We start from the raw sequence: 18,822 nt of genomic DNA, 5'->3' as shown, positions 1-18,822 counted from the left end.
GGCAGCCTGAGTGGAATAAGGCAGCCAGACAGAACAAAATCTGTAAATGGACAACAGTTTCCAAGATCTACTATTAGGTGAACAAAACAAGATGCAGAGCAATGTTAAAATTGTATAAAAAGAGAGAAGATGTATTAACATTTCAGCTCATTTATTCATAGACCTTTGGCCCAGTGCATGAAATTCGTGCACGGGGGTGGGGGGTGTCCCTCAGCCTGGCCTGCACCCTCTCCAATCTGGGACTCCTCAGGAGATGTCCAACTGCCGGGACATCCCTCTCTCAATCTGGGACCGCTGGCTCCTAACTGCTTGCCTGCCTGCCTGCCTGCCTGATTGCCCCTAACCACTCTGCCTGCTGGCCTGCTCTCCCCCAACTGCCCCCCCCACCAACCTGCTCACCCCCAACTGCCACCCCTGTCGGCCTGCTTGCCCCAAAATGTCTGCCCGCCCTTGCTGGCCTGATCGCCCCGCCACCATGGCTTTGTCTGGAAGGACATCTGGGAAGGTCTCCCAGTCTAATTAGCATATTACCCTTTTATTAGTATAGATAGAGGCCTGCTGCACAGGTGGGGGCCAGCTGGTCTTTCCTGAAGGGGGTCCCCTTGAGGGGCATGGCCAGCCTGGGTCAGGGGCTGAGGGCCGTTTTTTAGGCTGGCCACACCCCCTTCAGGGTGGGGGGGGTCTCCGCTGGGGGGTGGGGCCAACCTGGGTAAGGGGAGGGCTGTTTGCAGGCTGGTCATGCCCCCATTGGGGTGAGGGTCCCTGTGGGGGGTGTGGCCGGCCTGGGCGAGGAGCTGAGGGGCCGTTTGGGGGCGGTTTGCAGGCTGGCCAAGCCCCCGGCTTTGCCCAGAAGGACGTCCGGAAGGTCTCTGGAAGGTCTCCCAGTCTAATTAGCATATTACCCTTTTATTAGTATAGATAGCTCTGGAAGTTTCCCAGGAACCTCCACAATGATCATGGCCAATGAGGTAACTAGCACTTTTTGAATTTTGTAAAATGTGAACAAACAAATAATCTGCCATCACATCATTAAACAACTGAACAATGGGGTGAGCTTCAGGCTCCCCTGGAAAATTAAAGGAGCCTGGGGCAAGGAGTGTTAGGCTGGGTTGGGAATTGGGTCCAGTCCTGAGACTGTGACCCCAGGCATGAGTGTGTTTGTGTTCCAAGAAATAGGTTGTTTCCTGTGTGCCTGGCCTGTCGGGGAGGCCTGAGCATGGCCCGCAGAGACTGGGCCCCCCTAGGCTGGGTCAGTGCCCCCAAAACACTTTGCAGCTGCCTGAAGTTCCGCTGTCTCCGGACAGGAGGCGTGTGACAGTCTGAGCTACAAGTTTCCCAATCGGGCCCCACCTCACAGGAGTCGGGAATGCGCCTGGGGACGGCCAGGGACCTTGGCCAGCAGTCTGGAGCCTTTTATGGGCACAAATGGGGCTCTGGGATTGCCCCCCATTCCGGAGGAGCCAGAAACCCAGCCTGCACCTCTGCAGGCCTAGGAGCCTGACAGCTTGGGCGAGTGCAAGGTGCTCGCCGCTTAGAGTTCCCTGCCCTGTAAACGGGGTGGGGAAGCTCACCTTGCCAGGTTGCAGTGAGGGTGAGTAAAAGGCGTGTCCTGGACCTACCGCTGTGGGATGACTAGCCAGGCACAATAAGCTGTAATTGGTCGTATTATTTTATTCCATTTTTATTTTTTATGAAGGATCTGACACACGCTCAAATCTTGTTTCAGCTCAGAATTGGCTGAGTCTCCCAGAGTCCCATTGCAGAGTGCCCTGTCTTTGGTGTTCCCGCCTCTAAGCTGGAGGGAGAGCTGTCCCGGACTCCTTTCTCGCTCCCACACTCAACTCCTCAGTAATTCCGTCTGCTGTTTCCAAAATCTATCCAGAACCCACGTGGTCAGAGTCCCCATCATCACGCTCTGTGGCCAGTGCAGCCACCACCTTGCTCTTCCAGCTACCACCTTTGCCTCACACAGAGGTCTGTGAACACTGAACCAAGTCAAGCCCTTCCCTCACCGAGAACTCTCCACGGCTCCCACCTCAAGCAGAGCAAAAGTACAGTCCTCCCCTGAGCCCAGGGCCCTGAGTGATGTGGCCAGTCACCTCCCTGCCTTTGTGTGCACGCTCCCACTCCGGGCCTTGGCACCTGCTGTCCCCTCACAGGAAACGCTCTTGCTTCAGGTGTTCAGTCATGTCTCAGCTCACAGCACATGTCACCACCTCTGCAGCGAGGCCTCCCCCGACACCATCACATCGCCCATTGTCACGGGAACTGTCTCCATGATTTCTTCACGCCGCCATTATCTCCTGTGCTCCCACCAGGACGTCAATTCCACAAAGAGTGTGGTTTTTGTCAGTTTTGTTCACTGTTGTGGGGTTTCACACCAGCCAATGAAATACCTTTCCCTGCGTCTTCTTTCTCCACCATCTTCGGCTGGGTTTCCTATCGAGTCCATTATTTAAAAAAGAAAACGTCTGCGAAACAGCTCTTAGGTAGGGCAATGGCCGGTCAAAGGGCGTCATTCTGCGGCTGGCGCGGGTACCCCTGTCCCTGGGGCTGTGGGTGCGCCGGTGGAGAGGGTTATGTCCAGCCCGTCCCGCTGGGGCAATGAGAGCTCAGAGCGGATGGAGCTGCCATCTAGGCTGGGGGACAGCCAGTGGTGCAGGCCGTCCGAAGCCCCAGCGGCACTCCCGGATCGCTGGGAGGCTCCCGAGCCCCGGCCCCGAGGGCGCCGGCCGCAGCAGAGGAGGCGCAGGAGCCCGTGGCGCAGGTCGCGGTTGGTGAGCGTGTAGATGATGGGATTCAGAAGAGAGTTGGCCATGGCCAGGCCCAGGAAGGGGTCGGCCTGCAGGAGCACGGGGCAGGCGCGCGCCGGGCACGCCACGTCGAGCAAGAGCAGCATGAAGAGGGGGCCCCAACACGCCACAAAGGCCAGGAGCACTATGCTGAGAGTGCGTAACAGGGCCAGGGAGCGCGGCGTGCGGCGTGCCCGGCTGGAGGAGCCCCCAGCAGCTCGAAGGCGCCGCGTGTTGGCGCGCACCTGGCAGTAGATGCGCGCGTACAGCGCACAGATGGCAGCCAGGATGCCAAGGAAGGCGAGCACGCAGAAGAGCACGTAGGCCTTGGCGTAGAGCGGCAGGACGGTGGAGCAGGCGTCCAGGCGGCCCAGGCAATTCCAGCCCATCACTGGCAGGAGCCCGAGGATCAGCGACAGGCCCCAGGCGGCGGCAGCCAGGGCCAGCATGCGCCCCCTTCGGGCTGCGGGCGCGGGTCCCCGGCGCGCCATGGTGAGGCTGCGCTCCAGCGCGATGGCCAGGAGGCTCAGCACCGAGGCGGCGAGCGCCACAAAGACGCCGCCCTCTCTTGCGAACCAGAGCGTCGGCGACAGGCGCAGCGTGAGCGGCCCGGACAGCAGGATGTTGGCGGCATACGCAGCGCCCGCCAGGAGGTCAGACAATGTGAGGCTGCCCAGAAGCAGGAACATGGGCGCATGAAAGCGCGGGTGGCGTCCGAGCACGAACAGCACAGCCAAGTTCTCCAGCACGATGAGCGCGCACACGGCCAGGCAAACGACGGCGTCGGCGCGCAGCCCCGCGCCCGGCTGGTAGCGGGCGCCGCGGAGCTTGCCGGTGTAGTTGTAGTGCAGGACGATGACCTCGCTCACCGGCGCAGGGCGCAGCAGCCCCGACTCCATGGGCCACCGCCCCGAGGCTGCGGAGAGGCGGTGCAGTGTCAGGCTTGGCGCGAACCATCCTCGCTGCCAAAGGGGCGAGGGGCCCTAACCCCCTCCCCTGCACCTCCCAGGTACACTGGGGAGCAGGGGGAGTTCCGGATGGAAGGGGGATGGCCATGGTGACAGGCCGACACAGAAATAATAATAGGGAACAGGGTGACACAGTCCCACAGTGCCTGAGGGATACTCATAACTCGCACATCATCGAGATAACCAGAGGTATATTCAATCGTAAACAGAATGCAGCACACAAATACAGCCGCACATAGGAAGGGATGCACAAATACAGTGACACACCGACAAGGATATATATGTACACGGTCACAAACGAGGGCAAAAATGGTCAGATCCCATCCGAAAAACACACAGAAATGCATTCATCCGTAGATAAAGCAACACAGGCAGAGGCATACAGCAATACCAACAGCCACACAGGCCACAATTTCACAACCTCCACCCATGCTCAGCCTGGAGCCCTGAGCTGCACACAGGGCTCGTTCCTGCCCTTTCACCCACCGCAAAAACCCGTGAGAACGCTGAGCCATCGGCCCATTTCACAGAGCCCGAGCCCGAGGGCAACCGACAGGCCCACAATGCACAGGTAGCTCCAGCAGACAGGCACACGTGTCATGAAAGCCTGATAATGATCCCCTGCGACTGGGCCCTTTAGTCCCCTGGACGACTCTCACCATAGCCCCGTGTACAGACGAAGACACTGAGGCAGAAAAGAAGTGCCTCGCAGAGAAACAGACACAAAGGTGTTCATGCTCCCACACAAGCACAGCCACGCAGAAACAGCTACGCACACAGTCGCGCAGGTCCCATTTCACGGATGAGAAAACTAAGGCCTGGGGACGGGAACCGACTTGTTTGGACTTGGCTGGGTCCAGTGCCTGCCAGGCGGCTTCAGTTGTGCATAGGGAAGCAGGCACAAATACAGACCCACGGAGAGGCTGGGGCTCCGTCCCGCTGCGGGGAGCGGGCATCAAACACACGCAGACACGGGCTGCCCTTTCTCTGACGGGGAGTCTGCAAACAGGCTCTCAGCCCCCGCACCTCCCGCCTGGCCCCGGCAGGCAGGCTCGGTCCTCAGGTGGGGAAACTTGCAGGGCAGTGGCCAGAAAGGACAAGGCCTGAGGGTTCCAGGCGTCCCCCCCTCCCCCCGCCCCAGCCCGCGCCAGCATCCATGCAACGACAACGGCAAAGTCGCTGGCTTTCTCCGCCTCCAGGAGAGGCCCGGGCACTCCAAGGAAGGGGACCCGCGGGGTGGCCAGAGCAACCTTTCCGGGCCAGACCAAGCCATGCGCGTCCCAAGGGCCCAGTGCTGTGCACTCACCCAGCGCCTTGTCCGTGCGCCCCCGCAGTCGCGCAGCCTGGAGCCCAGAGTTCGGGTGCCGCTCGTGGGGGCGGGACTGAAGACGGCTGGCGGAAAGGGGGGTGGGGGTGGGGGGAGACTGGCCCTCAAAGCCGAGCTAAGGCTGTCGCCAGCAATTGCCCCGCCCCTTGGGCTGCCAGCCTGTGCCATCCGCTCCAGCATCAGAGCGCGTCCCGGCGGCGACTGGCACCGGCGAGCCCTCGGCTGCCCCTTCCGGACCTGGGACGCTCAGGGACGCTCCGTCGCGGTGGGAGGACCTGGAGACCCTGAAAGGGGGAGGGTTCCCAGCGGGGCAGCTGCAGCCTCTTCTCACCGCCCCCACCCCCCGCCTCCTCCCCAGTCCCCACCGCAGACGGATCCCATCCGTGGTTGGGTTCCTGGGCACTGGTCCCTCCCGTTTCCCGCTTACCTTCCACCTGACCCTGCATGACTGGACCCGAGAACGCCGGGTCCGGGAGGGACCCGGGCAGCGCGGGTTAGGAAGGGGCTCCTGCGAGGCGGCCGGAGCCCGAGTCCCCTCCCCGGGCACGTAGGTCCCGGCAGCTCCACCCGGGGTTGGGGCGTCGGAGGGCGGGCAGCGCAGGAAGGATTCTTGTGGGAACATCCGCCCCCATAAGGAGGATGTGGGTCCTGCGCCCCCTGGTTACTCCATCCCCCACCCTTACTGTTCCTAAGAATGGGACTTACTCATCTATGGTTCCTCTGGGCTGAGTCCCCACCAAACTGCCAGCCCCAGGGGCAGTGATTTGAGTCCGTCGTGTATCCCCCCAGTGAGTGAGAGAGAGAATGAATGAGTATCTTGTACACTTTCTCTGTGTGTCTCTTGCTGCTTCTCTCCCAGTTTCCAACCGTGTGTGTGTGTGTGTGTGTGTGTGTGTGTGTGTGTGTGTGTGTGTGTGTGTGTCGCTTTCCCACGCCTCTTCAAGGCTTCCGCTCCTCCTGCGCGCCAGTCCCAGCTGGCCCCGCACCCCCAACCCCCCGTTCCCAGGAGCTCCCTGGCCGGGCCCAGCTCCCTCACCCTCAGACCAGAGGCCAGAGCCCGGAAGGGGGGCTGGGCCTGGCGGCCCCAGGACCGTGCCCTTTGCCTCGGCTGCTGCAGCCTCTGCCGGCCACAGGGGCGATGAACTTGAACGGGAGGCTAAGAATGGGGTGGATCTTAGACGTCCGGGTAAGGGACCGAGAGGGACACGCAGGCCAGGGCGCGACCCCAGGTAGCCCCTGGCAGAATCCCGGGCTCCTGTCCCCGCTGTTCCGAGACATTGCGCTCCTGCCGGCTCTGACCAATCACAGCGCGCGCGGGCAGCACAGCGGGTACTGCCGATAGGGGGTGGGGGTAACCCTGTGCACAGCGAGTGCCTACAGCCTGGCGACCTAGCTGGAAGGAGCCTGGAAAAATACCCGCACGCAGCAGAACCAGCCCCGCGCGCTGCAGAACCAGCCCCGCATGCAGCAGGTGCTCCGTAAGTGACCCTCTGCAAGGGGAAGCCGCAGCCTGGTGGGAGGGTGGCTGCTTCACACCTCCCAGGCAGCAATCTCACCTCCAATGGCTCGCTCAGAAGTGGAGGGAGCCGCTTCCTGCTGCGGTAGGTCCGTGGGTAGGGGCCCAGCACCTCCCACTCCTGCCTCCTCCGGGCGCTGCTTTCTCTGGGGCCCAAGGGAATGGGGCTCCCAAGACTGGGCCAGATGTCAGGAACCTCCTGGAGGATCTGTGCTTCCACCCTACACCCCGTTCCATACCCGCAGCCAACAGCTCTTAAAACTCAGATCACACCCCTTCCCTGCTCCAGACTCTCCCCGGGCGCCCCATGTCGCTTTGAGTAAACACCCAGCCCTAGTCAGGACCCACAAGGCCCTGCACAGTCTCTCCTCCTTCCTTCTCCCTGCCCCCCCTTGCTCCCAGCCCCACTGGCCTCCCCGTTCCTCACATACTCATACTCCAAGACCTTGGCACTTGGGAAGAAGTCTGCCCAAAGCACCCTTCTTCCAGCCCCTCCAGGCTGGTCCCTTCTCCCCAATCTCACATGACAGCACCATCTGAAATTACATTGTTGTTTTTTTAAAAAATATTTTTTTATTGATTTCAGAGAGGAAGGGAGAGGGAGAGAGAGAAACATCAATGATGAGAGAATCATTGATTGGCTGCCTCCTGAATGCCCCCTATTAGGGGTCAAGCCCACAACCTGGGCTTATGCCCTTGACCGGAATCGAACCCGGGACCCTTCAGTCCACAGGGCAACGCTCTATCCACTGAGCCAAACCGGCCAGGGCTACATTGGTTATTTGTTTCTTCTTCTGGTACATCTGTGCCCTAGATCCCCAGCTCCAGGGACCCTGTGTGTCTCTCTGCCCAGCTCTCATGTAAGTATTAAGTTCTGGGAGTCTGGAGCCAGACTCAGCTGGATTGATGCCCCTCTGAGCCTTGGTGGACTCATCTGTAAAATGGAGATGATAACAGCCCCCACGCTGCATCTTGTTGAGGATGAAAGCAACGACGGGAGCAGAACTGGGATGTGCAGTAAGAGCCCAACGTTAGCTCCGGTGCTATTGTTCACCACTGTATCCTCACAGAGGCATTAGGAGGGGACTCAGCCCAGGCCACACCCACCCCAGCCCAGCCTGGTCCCTTCTCAGGAAAAGGCAGCCCTGGCCTCTAAATCCTGCCACAACCCATTTGCCTAATGCATGCCTGGGCCGGCACACTCGCCTGGCAGGTTCTGCTGCCAGGGCTCTTGCCTGGAGAGGACACCTCATCCAGTCTTCGCCCACTCTCACTGAGCCGTGTCTGCACCTCTGAAAGGGCCAAATGCCTCTCATACTCCTCTCCAACCCCCACCCATCGAGAAAATCAGGGGACTGCAGCAGAGGTCCCCACCCGCCTTCTCCACCCTCCACCAACCCGTCCTGAGGCTGGTGAACGTGGCTGCACCAGGGTGTGAACTGACAACCAGAGCAGTCATGAGTGTCTCAGGGTGGAGGCCAGAGGGCCAACTCCAGCTCACAACCACAGGTTTGCTTGCTTAGCTTAGATGTTTCCTCTGCATTGTACAGAAACAGTGGACAGTCAGTAAATTTGTTTCTCGGGGGTAACAGTTCTGGATCTGCTTCTATGCGAGCCTTGAACAAATAGTCCACATGCTGTAGACACTGACAGCCAGATTTCATGCTATCGGGTAACCAAATTACAGATAAGCGATGTGGTGCTAGACTGGGGTTATCAGCATGACATGTTTATTTTTAATAGGCACAAAAATAAATACAGATACGTGTGCATGCATGGGTTCTGACACACACACATATTTCCTAGCTCTGTCTGCCCCCAAAAGCAGTGACATCCTAGTAGCAATGAGTAAACTCAGCGTCCAGATCTGCAAACTGATCTTGGAGCATCTTCCAATGCCAGAAAGTGCTTTAAAAAAGAAAAAAAGCCAAAGGACATAGGAGCCAGAATAAAAGAACTCCCACTGGCCACAGCTGGGACAATTTGAACAAGAAAATAAATACCAACAGTCTTGAATTATAACCCAAATAATAAGATAAATTAGCACAGTTCATACTGATTTAAAGACATTGAATCGATTTAAAAATGAGGGAGAAGGGACAAATTATCCTGAGAGCAGAATTCTAATACAGTGGGGCCTTGACTCACGAGTTTAATTCTTTCCGAGACCGAGCTTGTTAAGGAGCTCATTAACTCAAATTACTCTATCAACTCAATGCAAAAAATCTGCCGAGAGACAGCTGGTATCTCAAAAAACTCATTAGTCGGGACACTCGTAAGTCAAGGCCCCACTGTATAGAAATGTCAAATGAATGATGAAAATAGAAAATTAACATTAGACCCTGCTGGGGTGACTCAGTGGTTGACCCATAAACCAAGAGGTCACTGGTTCGATTCCTGGTCAGGGCACATACCTGAGTTTTGGGCTCAATCCCCAGTGGGGGTGGGGGGGCCGGGAGGAAGGGGGCATGCAGGAGGCAGCCGATCAATGATTCTCTCTCATGGATGTTTCTATCTATGTCTCTCCCTTACCCTCTCTCTAAAATCAATAAAAACATATTTTAAAAGAAAATTAACATCAGAGCACCACTATAATAATCGCTGCACATAGACTCTACTGATTAACGGAAAAGGTAATAGGCCAACCTTTAAAGAGAAGCAGGACATTTGCATAGCATCAAAGTTTCTCCCCCAGAATATTATTAGTCACCTTGGTAGCCTTAATCTTTTTTTTAAAGTATATATATATTTTTTAAATATATTTTATTGATTTTTTACAGAGAGGAAGGGAGAGAGATAGAGAGTCAGAAACATCGATGAGAGAGAAACATCAATCAGCTGCCTCCTGCACATCCCCCAGTGGGGATGTGCCCGCAACCCAGGTACATGCCCTTGACCGGAATCGAACCTGGGACCTTTCAGTCCGCAGGCCGACGCTCTATCCACTGAGCCAAACCGGTTTCGGCAAAGTATATTTTATTGATATTTTACAGCGAGGGAGGGAGAGGGATAGAGAGTCAGAAACATCGGTCAGCTGCCTCCTGTACTCCCCACTGGGGATGTGCCCGCAACCAAGGCACATGCCCTTGACAGGAATCGAACCCGGGACCCTTGAGTCCGCAGGCCGATGCTCTGTCCACTGAGCCAAGCCCGTCAGGGCAAGTAGCCTTAATCTTTGTGCACAAATTCTGGAGACTCCTCCCTTTAAGTGGTGGAGTGCAGCTCCCCTCTCCTTGCGTGTGGTGCCTTCCACACAAAAGCCTGCACGTGGTGTGCTAGCCGCTTTATCCATAATTGTTAAAACTTAAAAGAAGCCAAGCTGTCCTTCCGAGGGGGAGTGGATGACTAAATTGTGGCACATCCATCCAGGCAATGGAATATTTATTTAGCAAATAACAAAAGAAGTGAGGTTTGCTCTGACAGATACTTCATTTGGTTAGAGCATTGTCCAGCTAGGTCAAGGTTGCAGATTCAATCCTCACTCAGGGAACATGCAAGAATCAACCAATGGCCCTAACTGGTTTGGCTCAGTGGATAGAGTGTCAGCCTGCGGACTCAAGGGTCCAAGGTTCGATTCCGGTCAAGGGCATGTACCTTGGTTGCGGGCACATCCCCAGTAGGGAGTGTGCAGGAGGCAGCTGATCGATGTTTCTCTCTCATCGATGTTTCTAACTTTCTATCTCTCTCCCTTCCTCTCTGTAAAAAATCAATAAAATATATTTAAAAAAAAAAAAGAATCAACCAATGAATGCATAAGTAACTGGAACAACAGTGTCTCTCTCTCTCTCTCTCTCTCTCTCTCTCTCTCTCTCTCTCTCTTTCTCTCTCTCTCTCTCTCTCAAATCAATTTTTAAAAATAGAATAAAAATAAAATCAATAAGTTAAAAACCACTTTAAAAAGAAATGAACTTTCAGGGGGAAAGGGGGCAATACTTTCTACAACAAAGGTAAAATTTTTTAAAAGAAGGAAATGAGCTTTCAAGCCATGAAAAGACATGGAGGGAGCATACATGCATGTTGCTAAGTGAAAGAAGCCGATCTGAAAAGACTACACACCACATGATTCCAAGTCTGTGACATTCTGGAAACAGCACAACGATGGAGACCGTTAAAAGATCAGGGGTTGGTGGGGTTAGGGGTGGGGAGGGAGGAACAGGCAGAGCACATGGGATTTTTAGGCTGTGAAACGACTCTGTATGATGCTGTAACGGAGGATACATGTCATTATGCATTTATCCAAACCCACAGAATGTGCAAACACCAAGAGTGACCCCTCATGTGGACTGTGGACTCTGGGTGGTGATGTGCCAATGTGGGCTCCTCAGTTGTACCAAGTGCACCACTGTGATGTGGGGTGTCCATGGTGGGGAAGACTGGGGGGGACAGATATATGGGATGGGAAACCTCTACCTTCTGCTCAATTTTACTGTGAGCCTAGAACTGTTCTACAAATAAAGTTTATTAATTTTTTTAAAAAAAAGGTAAAAATGTCTGCTAGAGAGGTCCTCGAGGGGGCAGACTCCCAGGCCATGCCACCTGGCGGCCTTGGACATTTGCAGCGCCGGCCTGGCCCCTGAGGTGACTTGAGTTTCAGACGCCTGGTGCAGACGCCAGGGGCGTGGGTTCTGGAGCAGACAGGTGGCAGGAAAGTCAGTTTTCTAAACTGCCCTGAGCCTCAGGGTCCTCATCTGAAAATGGGAACACAGCTGTCCCCTGCCAATAAGAGGCTCACATTTTAGTAGGATATAAAAGGAATCCCGACAGAAGGAGATAACGCCCTGGCCCTGGTCGGATAGTTCAGTCTGTTAGACTTAGAGCATCGTCCGGATACCTCAAGGTTGAGGGTTCAATCTCCAGTCAGGGCACACACAAGAATCAACCAATGGCCCTGGCTGGTGTGCCTCGGTCGGTTGGTCATTGTCCCATGCACCAAAAGGTGTCACTTGGATTCCCAGTCAGGGCACATGCCTGGGTTGTGGTTGAGGCCTCCATGCCCCGTAGGGGGCGAGAAGGAGGCAGCCAATTGATGTTTTCCTCTCACGTTAATGTTTCTCTTTCCCTCCCCTCTTCCTTCTTCTCTCTAAAACATCAACTAAAAGTCTTTTTTTAAAAAAGAACCAACCAATGAATGCATAAATAAGTGGAGCAACAAATTGATGTCTCTCTCTCTGGCTCCCTAACTTTTTCTCCCTCTCTCTCTGTCTCTCTCTCTCTCTCTCTCTAAAGTCAATAAATAAAAAAAGAAGATAATTCCGCATAGTGATATTTGCTATAAACAAGTAAAATATCATAATGTGATATGCCAGTGACTGGGGATTATTTTAGATTCAGAAAGGAGGGAAGGCCTCTTTGAAGACATGAAATGAGCTGAGATCAGAATAACAAGAAAGCTATAGGAAGGGTGTTTCTGGCAAAGGAATCAGCATGAGCAAAGGCCTAGTGAACTTCCTTTTATCTTAGTTTTTTTAAAATATATTTTTATTGGTTTCAGAGAGGAAGGGAGAGGGAGAGATAGACAGGAAGATCAATGATGAGAGAGAATCATGGACTGGCTGTCTCCTGCACATCCCGCATCAGGACTTCTTTTATATCCCTCTCGGTTTTGACCGAGCCCAAAACCCAGGCATGTGTCCCCGGCTGGAACTGAACTCGGGACCCTTCAGTCTGCAGGCAGATGCTCTATCCACGGAGCCAAACCGGCCAGGGCTATCTTGGTTTTTTTTAATTGAGGTGATATTCACATAACAAAGTTAATTATTTTGTTTTTAAAGTTTTATTTATGAGAGAGAGAGAGAGAGAGAGAGAGAGAGAGAGAGATTTACCATTCCACCTATTCATGCATTCATTTGGTTGATTCTTGTATGTGCCCTGACCAGGAATTGAACCCAAAACCTTGGTGCACTGGGAAAACCTCTAAACATCTGTGCTACCTGACCAGGGCCAACATTAATCATTTTAAAGGAACAATTCAGTGGTGTGGAGTACATTCACAATGATATGCAACCGCCACCTCTATCTAATTTCAAAACATTTTCATTTTCCGAAAGGACACTCCACACCGATTAAGCAGTCATTCCCCAACCCCCTCCCTAGCCCCTGGCAACCTCCAATCCGAGTTTTGTCTCTAAGGGTTTACCTGTTCTGGGCACTTAAGCCGTATAAACGGAATCGCACAGTTTGTGGCCTTTTGGATCTGACTTCTTTTTTAAAAAAATATTTTATTGATTTTTTTATAAAGAAGAAGGGAGCCAGAATCGGTTTGGCTCAGTGGATAGAGCGTCGGCCTGCGGACTCAAGGGTCCCGGGTTCGATTCCGGTCAAGGGCATGCACCTTGGTTGCGGGCACATCCCCAGTGAGGGGTGTGCAGGAGGCAACTGATCAATGTTTCTCTCTCATTGATGTTTCTGGCTCTCTATCCCTCTCCCTTCCTCTCTGTAAAAAATCCATAAAAAAATATATTAAAAAAAAAAAAAAAGAAGAAGAAGGGAGAGGGATAGAGAGTTAAAAACATCAATCAGCTGCCTCCTGCACATCTCCTACTGGGGATGTGCCCACAACCAAGGTACATGCCCTTGACCGGAATCAAACCTGGGACCCTTGAGTCCGCAGGCTGATGCTCTATCCACTGAGCCAAACCAGTCAGGGCTGGATCTGACTTCTTTCATTGAGCATAATGTTTTCTGAAGTCCTTCCACATTGTAGCAGGCATCAGGACGTTACATCTTTATATGGCTGAGGCGGCATTCCATTTTATTTGAGGACTTCTTATGAAAGATCCTAAAAGGTTTTAAGAAGAGGTTATGAATTGGGAGGGGGAAGGGAGGAGAAGGCAGCTTGGGGGGGGGGGGGTGGCAGGTATCACTTGGTCCTGAGGTGCTGGGCAAGAATTTGGCAGAACCACACCTCTCCTCTCACCTACTCACCCAGGCCTGGCAAACCCCGGAGGGGGAAGATCTGACCGGACCCTCCCTCCAGTGTCCCCAGCTACACCTTGGGTTAAACCAGGCCTCATGCTCCAAATGCATGGGTCAGGGACCAAATCCTCTGGAGTCAGGCCCTGGTCTTTCCTCCCAAGCAGCCCTCTAAGTGCCCTCTCCTGTACTCCTGCCTTCCTGGGCTATAGGCTTGGAAATTTGGAGTCTTGCCCCCTCACACTTAGACATTCATTTCACAGATTATGTTGGGAGGGAAAAGAACAGCTGGCACAGGTGTGGGATCAGCACATGCAAAAGCCTGGAGGCTGGAGGCTGGAGGCTGGAGGCTGGAGGCTGTGTTTAAAAGAAACAGAAATCAGGTCAATTGGGCAGGAACTTGGCTTAGGGCAGTGGTTCTCAACCTTGGCTGCACATTAGAATCACCTGGGAATCTTTTTAAAATCCTGATTTCTGGGCCTCATCCTCCGGAAATTCTGTTTCTTTGTTACTAATGTTGTGGCCCCACCCCATAACAAAGAAACCAAGGGCAGTGATGGCGAACCTATGACACGCGTGTCAGAGGTGACACGCGAACTCATTTTATTTGGTTGGTTTTTCTTTGTTAAATGGCATTTAAATATATAAAATAAATATCAAAAATATAAGTCTTTGTTTTACTATGGTTGTAAATATCAAAAAATTTCTATATGTGACACGGCACCAGAGTTAAGTTAGGGTTTTTCAAAATGCTGACACGCCGAGCTCAAAAGGTTCGCCATCACTGCCTTAAGGGGAAGGAAAGTGGAGGGAGGGCGAAACTGGGTGTGGGGCATGGGTCAGGTCTGGTGGGGCCTTAAATGTCAGGCCTCCAGTTTTCTGACCACGGGCTCACTGTGTGACTTGCTTAACCTCCCTGACCTCTGTCATGAAAGTCTTTTTGTTTTTCACAGTGATCTTGACAGTGTTAATGCAATCGTCGCCTGGCCCAGAGCTAACCACTCACTAAAAGTCAGGTATTATTTGTTAACAGTGTTACTGGGGTATAATTCTCATACCATACAATTCATCCAATTAAAGTACGCAATTCTGCCTGGCCGGTGTGGTTCCATGGTTGAGTGTCCCCCCCCATGAACCGGAGGTCACCGGTTCGATTCCCGGTCAGGGCACTGTTAGGCAGTACTACCCCTGGCCTCTCCTGTTTGGGCATGTTTTCTGAAATATATTGTCATAAGTTGTTTTCCATAACTTGAGGCAAACAGCCTGCACCTGCGGGAGATAAGACACACTCCCCAGCCGACTCCGGCGTTCCCTCTGCCTGAGTCCTGCGCCCACCAGGCACCCTGCTGTCTTCCAAGGTCGGTGTTTAGGCAGCTGCCCCGGCTGGCTGGTGCCACCCTGGCCCTAGAGAAGAAAACATACACACGCCCTTGGTGCTGACACCGACACGCTGGTCTCAGCCGCTGCGGGAGAAGGTAATAACATTTCCTAGACTCGGGGACTCTTTCCCCCCCCCCCACCCCCACGTGGGAGTCTGCTGTGAGATTCCTTCACCTTCCCCGTGTGGGAATCTGTACTTGTTCTTCAATAAATTTCTACCTTTGCTATACCACCTTCTGTCTATGGAGTCATTCTTCGACTCTGGTGGACAAAGAATCTGGGACACCCTGCCCAGGGGAACACACGTGTTCCAGGCCAAAAATTCCGTTTCACCATCGATGTTTCTCTCTCTCCCCCATTCCCTCCCTTCCTTCCATTCTCTCTAAAAAATCAATGAAAAAAATATGCTTACTCCTCAGGTAAGGACTAAATAAATAAAACAAATATTTCTTAAACTCTCATAACGTCTCTTGGCCTGGCTCCTGTTGGCATGGATCTAACAGGCACATGCCTGGGTTCCAGGCTCTCTCCCCAGTGGGTGGCATGCAGGAGGCAGCTGATCAATGATTCTCTCTCATCACTGATGCTTCTTTTTAAAAAAATATATTTTTATTGATTTCAGAGAGGAAGGGAGATGGAGAGAGAGATAGAAACATCAATGATGAGAGTGAATCATTGATCAGCTGCCTCCTGCACACCCCCTACTGGTGATCGGACCCACAACCCGGGCATGTGCCCTTGACTGGAATCGAACCCAGGACCTTTCAGTCCGCAGGCTGCTGCTCTATCCACTGAGCCAAACCAGCCAGGGCTCATCATTGATGTTTCTATCTCTCCCTCTCTCTGAAATCAATAAAAACATCTTTAATGATGGTGCAGGTTTTTCTATGTGGGCACATGTTTTCATATCTATTGGGTAGACACCTAGGAGTGAACCTGCTGGGTCATATGGTAACCTTATGGTTAACCTTTTGAAGAGTTGCCAGTCTGTTTTCCAAAGGATTGCGCTGTTTTACATTTCCTCCAGCAGGGTACAGCGGTTTCGACTTCCCCACATCACTTGTTATTTTGTCTATTTTCTACTATAGCCCGCCTAAGTGAGTGTGAAGTAGCATCTCATTGTGGTTTGGGTAGTTACCACTTTCTGTTACTATTTTTATTGATCCCGTCGTCCACACTGCAGCACGCCCTTCCCCTTGTCTTTCCCCTGCTTATAACCCTCCGTCACTCCTTGGGGCCCTTTGAAGAAAGTTGGAGGAGCTGTGCACTGGCATCTGGCTCTGTTCCCCTTCCCCTTCCTCTCCCCAGACCATACCTCCTGCTTCTGAATCTCCAAATCTGACGATTACTACTGACGGTCAAAGGGGCAGGTTGTGGGGTCAGAAAGATGTGGGTTGGAATCCTGGCTCTGATGATCTTGGGCAGATGGATTTACCTCTGTGAGCTCCAGTTTCCTCGTCAGCTAAATAGGAATCATAATTACTCCCTCTCTCACAGGGTTCAACAAGACCGTTATGTCAAGTCTTTAGTGCAATGCCTGGCCTTGAGTAGGGGCTGTATTTTTTTAAATATATTTTATTGATTTTTTACAGAGAGGAAGTGAGAGGGATAGAGAGTTAGAAACATCGATGAGTGCGAAACATCGAACAGCTGCCTCCTGCACACACCCTACTGGGGATGTGCCCGCAACCAAGGTACATGCCCTTGACCGGAATCGAACCCGGGACCCTTGAGTCCGCAGGCTGACGCTCTACCCACTGAGCCAAACCAGCTAGGGCAGGGGCTGTATTTATCAGGACTTTTTTAGTTGGAAGTTCCAGAAAGAAAAAAAAAAAAAAACAGCAACTAAGTTCAACTAAAAAACAACTGGCTATAGCCGGTTTGCTCAATGGTTAGAGTGTGGGCTCTTGGACTGAAGGGTCAAGGGTTTGATTCTAGTCAAGGGCATGTACCTTGGTTGCAGGCACATCCCCAGTGGGAGATGTGCAGGAGGCAGCTGATCGATGCTTCTCTCTCATCGATGTTTCTAACTTTCTATCTCTCTCTCTTCCTCTCTGTAAAAAATCAATAAAATATATTTTTTTAAAAAAATATCATGGTTGTATTTCAATCAGCTGAAACTGGAAGGCCCGCCCTAGCCAGTTTGGCTCAGTGGATAGAGCATCAGCCTGGGAACGGAAAGGCCCCAGGTTTGGTTCCGATCAAGGGCACATGCCCGGGTTGTGGGCTCAGTCCCCAGTGGGGGACTTGCAGGAAGCAGCCGGTCCATGATTCCCTCTCATCATGGATGTTTCTATCTCTCTCTCCCTCTTCCTTCCTCTCTGAAATCAATAAAAATATATTTTTAAAAAAGAAAGAAAGAAACTGGAAGGCCCAAGAGCTGCAGAAAGGTCAGTTCAATTGGGAAGTTCATTTTGGGGCAGACCGGGTTTCAGAGGCAGCTCAGCCATCACGTGGTGCCGCTGAGTAATCAACCGGCTGAGGCATGCGTTCACCTGATGTCTTGGTGGCTCACATTCTTTTCATTGTTTTTATGGAAATGTAATTTCTTTTTTCTTTGAAGGATACAATTGAGACGTGTAATTATAATGATGTGTAATTTCTCCAGCTGGAGTTAATTGCCTTTTTTTTTTCTTTACTTGTCTTTCTGAGAAGTTCTGACAGTGTATCTCAATTCAACTTTCTAAATGATCAAATCTGCCAGATAACCTATCGGTAGAATTCTGTTTTTCTCCTGGCTTCTTTCTGCGGGGGGATTCCTCCTCTCACCCCCCCAGGAATTCTCTTTATATCCTACAATGGGACCTCAATACCGTGCCTTTTTCTTTACTTCTTGCTATACCACCTTGTTTTGGTGGGGTGCATCCTGTAGTGACTTTCTGAAAATATACGAGCATGGGATGTAACATTTTTGAAACCGTCCATGTTTTAAATGTCTTTATTTGCTCCTTACATTTGATCAATGCTGTGGCTGGAAATAGTAGTATGAATTGAAAGTCCTCTATTGTCTAAATTTTGAGTCCAAAGACCCATTGTCTCTTTGCTTCCACTATTTTTGAATGTGTTGTTCATTCTGCCAGGAATGCACTTCCCTCCTCTCTTTTTCCTGGCTAATTCCTACTCATCTTTTAGGCCCCATGATAGGCATTTGTAGGGTAGAACAATATCTATTAAATGAAAAACTACATTGAATTAAGTGGCTCCCTTGACTAATTTCAGCCATTTGAATGTGAGTAGAGATGAATATGTCACTCACTTCTGAGCAGAGGCACCCAAAAAACCCACACACACTTCTCCAGTCTCCCTTTTGTCCCTCAATGGCAATGGAGGTGATGAGTTCCAAATGGTACAGCTACAAGATGGTGGGTGCCTTGTCAGCATAGGCCACGCATGACTGTGTGGAGCCGAGTCCCTGCCAACCCATGTAGCAGTATAGTGAGGGGGAATAAACTTTGGTTGTGTTAAACCACTGCTCTTTGGACTTGCTTGTTAGTGCAGTGAAACTCGACCTATTCTGACTAATACAGAGCCCATCTTAAACGTAGCTTCCTGCCGAACCGGTTTCGTTCAGTGGATAGAGCGTAGGCCTGCAGACTCAAGGGTCCCAGGTTCGATTTCGGCCAAGGGCATGTACCTTGGTTGTGGTCACATCCCCACTAGGGGTGTGCAGGAGGCAGCTGGTCGATCTCTCTCATCGATGTTTCTAACTCTCTATCCCTCTCCCTTCTTCTCTGTAAAAAATCAATAAAATATATTTAAAAAAAAAAAAACAACGTAGCTTTCTCAGAGAAGTCCTCCTAGAAAAAAGTCCCCAAACTAGATTTCTTCCCCCTATTGTAAGCTTGTGTTTTCCTACATGACCCTTATTAAACCGGTAGCTATGTAATTATTTATGTAATGAGTTCTTCATTTATCTCCCACATTCTA

The 18,822-nt window shown here is 52.0% G+C and overlaps 1 protein-coding gene across 3 annotated transcripts; it reads right to left on the bottom strand.

The window, feature by feature from the left end:
• Nucleotides 1-1,663: 1,663 nt before the first annotated feature.
• Nucleotides 1,664-6,988, bottom strand: S1PR5 (sphingosine-1-phosphate receptor 5). Of its 3 annotated transcripts, none has more exons than XM_059696828.1 (3): nt 6,644-6,988; nt 5,067-5,371; nt 1,664-3,708 (listed from the first exon to the last, which is right to left on the bottom strand). In XM_059696828.1, the coding sequence occupies exon 3, from the start codon at nt 3,689-3,691 to the stop codon at nt 2,516-2,518; it is 1,176 nt and encodes a 391-aa protein (XP_059552811.1). In that variant the 5' UTR covers nt 3,692-3,708; nt 5,067-5,371; nt 6,644-6,988; the 3' UTR covers nt 1,664-2,515. The 3 variants fall into 3 exon arrangements, with proteins under 3 accessions (XP_059552811.1, XP_059552809.1, XP_059552812.1); XM_059696826.1 differs by lacking the exon at nt 6,644-6,988 and adding an exon at nt 5,515-5,691; XM_059696829.1 differs by lacking the exon at nt 6,644-6,988 and having other exon boundaries at nt 5,067-5,480.
• Between the last annotated feature and the right edge of the window lie 11,834 nt (nt 6,989-18,822).

This window comes from Myotis daubentonii, chromosome 5 (genome assembly GCF_963259705.1).
Source record: "Myotis daubentonii chromosome 5, mMyoDau2.1, whole genome shotgun sequence".
NCBI lineage: Eukaryota > Metazoa > Chordata > Mammalia > Chiroptera > Vespertilionidae > Myotis > Myotis daubentonii.
This window is presented reverse-complemented; position numbering and strand designations above follow the sequence as displayed.